General features: G+C 58.2%; 1 protein-coding gene across 1 annotated transcript in view; it reads left to right on the top strand.

Annotated features, from left to right (window-relative positions):
* The window catches only part of LOC119586923 (insulin receptor-related protein-like), a gene marked incomplete in the record, with an annotated part of 99749 nt that overhangs the window by 60909 nt on the left and 38639 nt on the right, over nt 1-201 (top strand). The window contains 1 exon segment of the mRNA XM_037935652.1: nt 3-188. Coding sequence (XP_037791580.1) covers nt 3-188 — 186 coding nt within the window.

Below are 201 nucleotides of genomic sequence, written 5' to 3' on the forward strand. Positions count from 1 at the left end.
AGGCAACCGAAGAGGACTGGAAGAACTGGTCTTTCCCCGAACTCGTCGAGATCACCGAATTCCTGCTGGTGTATCGGGTCCGAGGCTTGACGTCCCTGGGGCAGCTCTTCCCTAACCTGAGCGTCATCCGGGGCAGCGTCAGGCATCAGGGTTACGCCCTCATTGTCTACGGCGTGAATGATCTGGAGGTGAGGAATGGGA

The sequence above is a fragment of the Penaeus monodon genome, chromosome 22 (genome assembly GCF_015228065.2).
Source record: "Penaeus monodon isolate SGIC_2016 chromosome 22, NSTDA_Pmon_1, whole genome shotgun sequence".
In the NCBI taxonomy this organism is placed as follows: Eukaryota; Metazoa; Arthropoda; class Malacostraca; order Decapoda; family Penaeidae; genus Penaeus; species Penaeus monodon.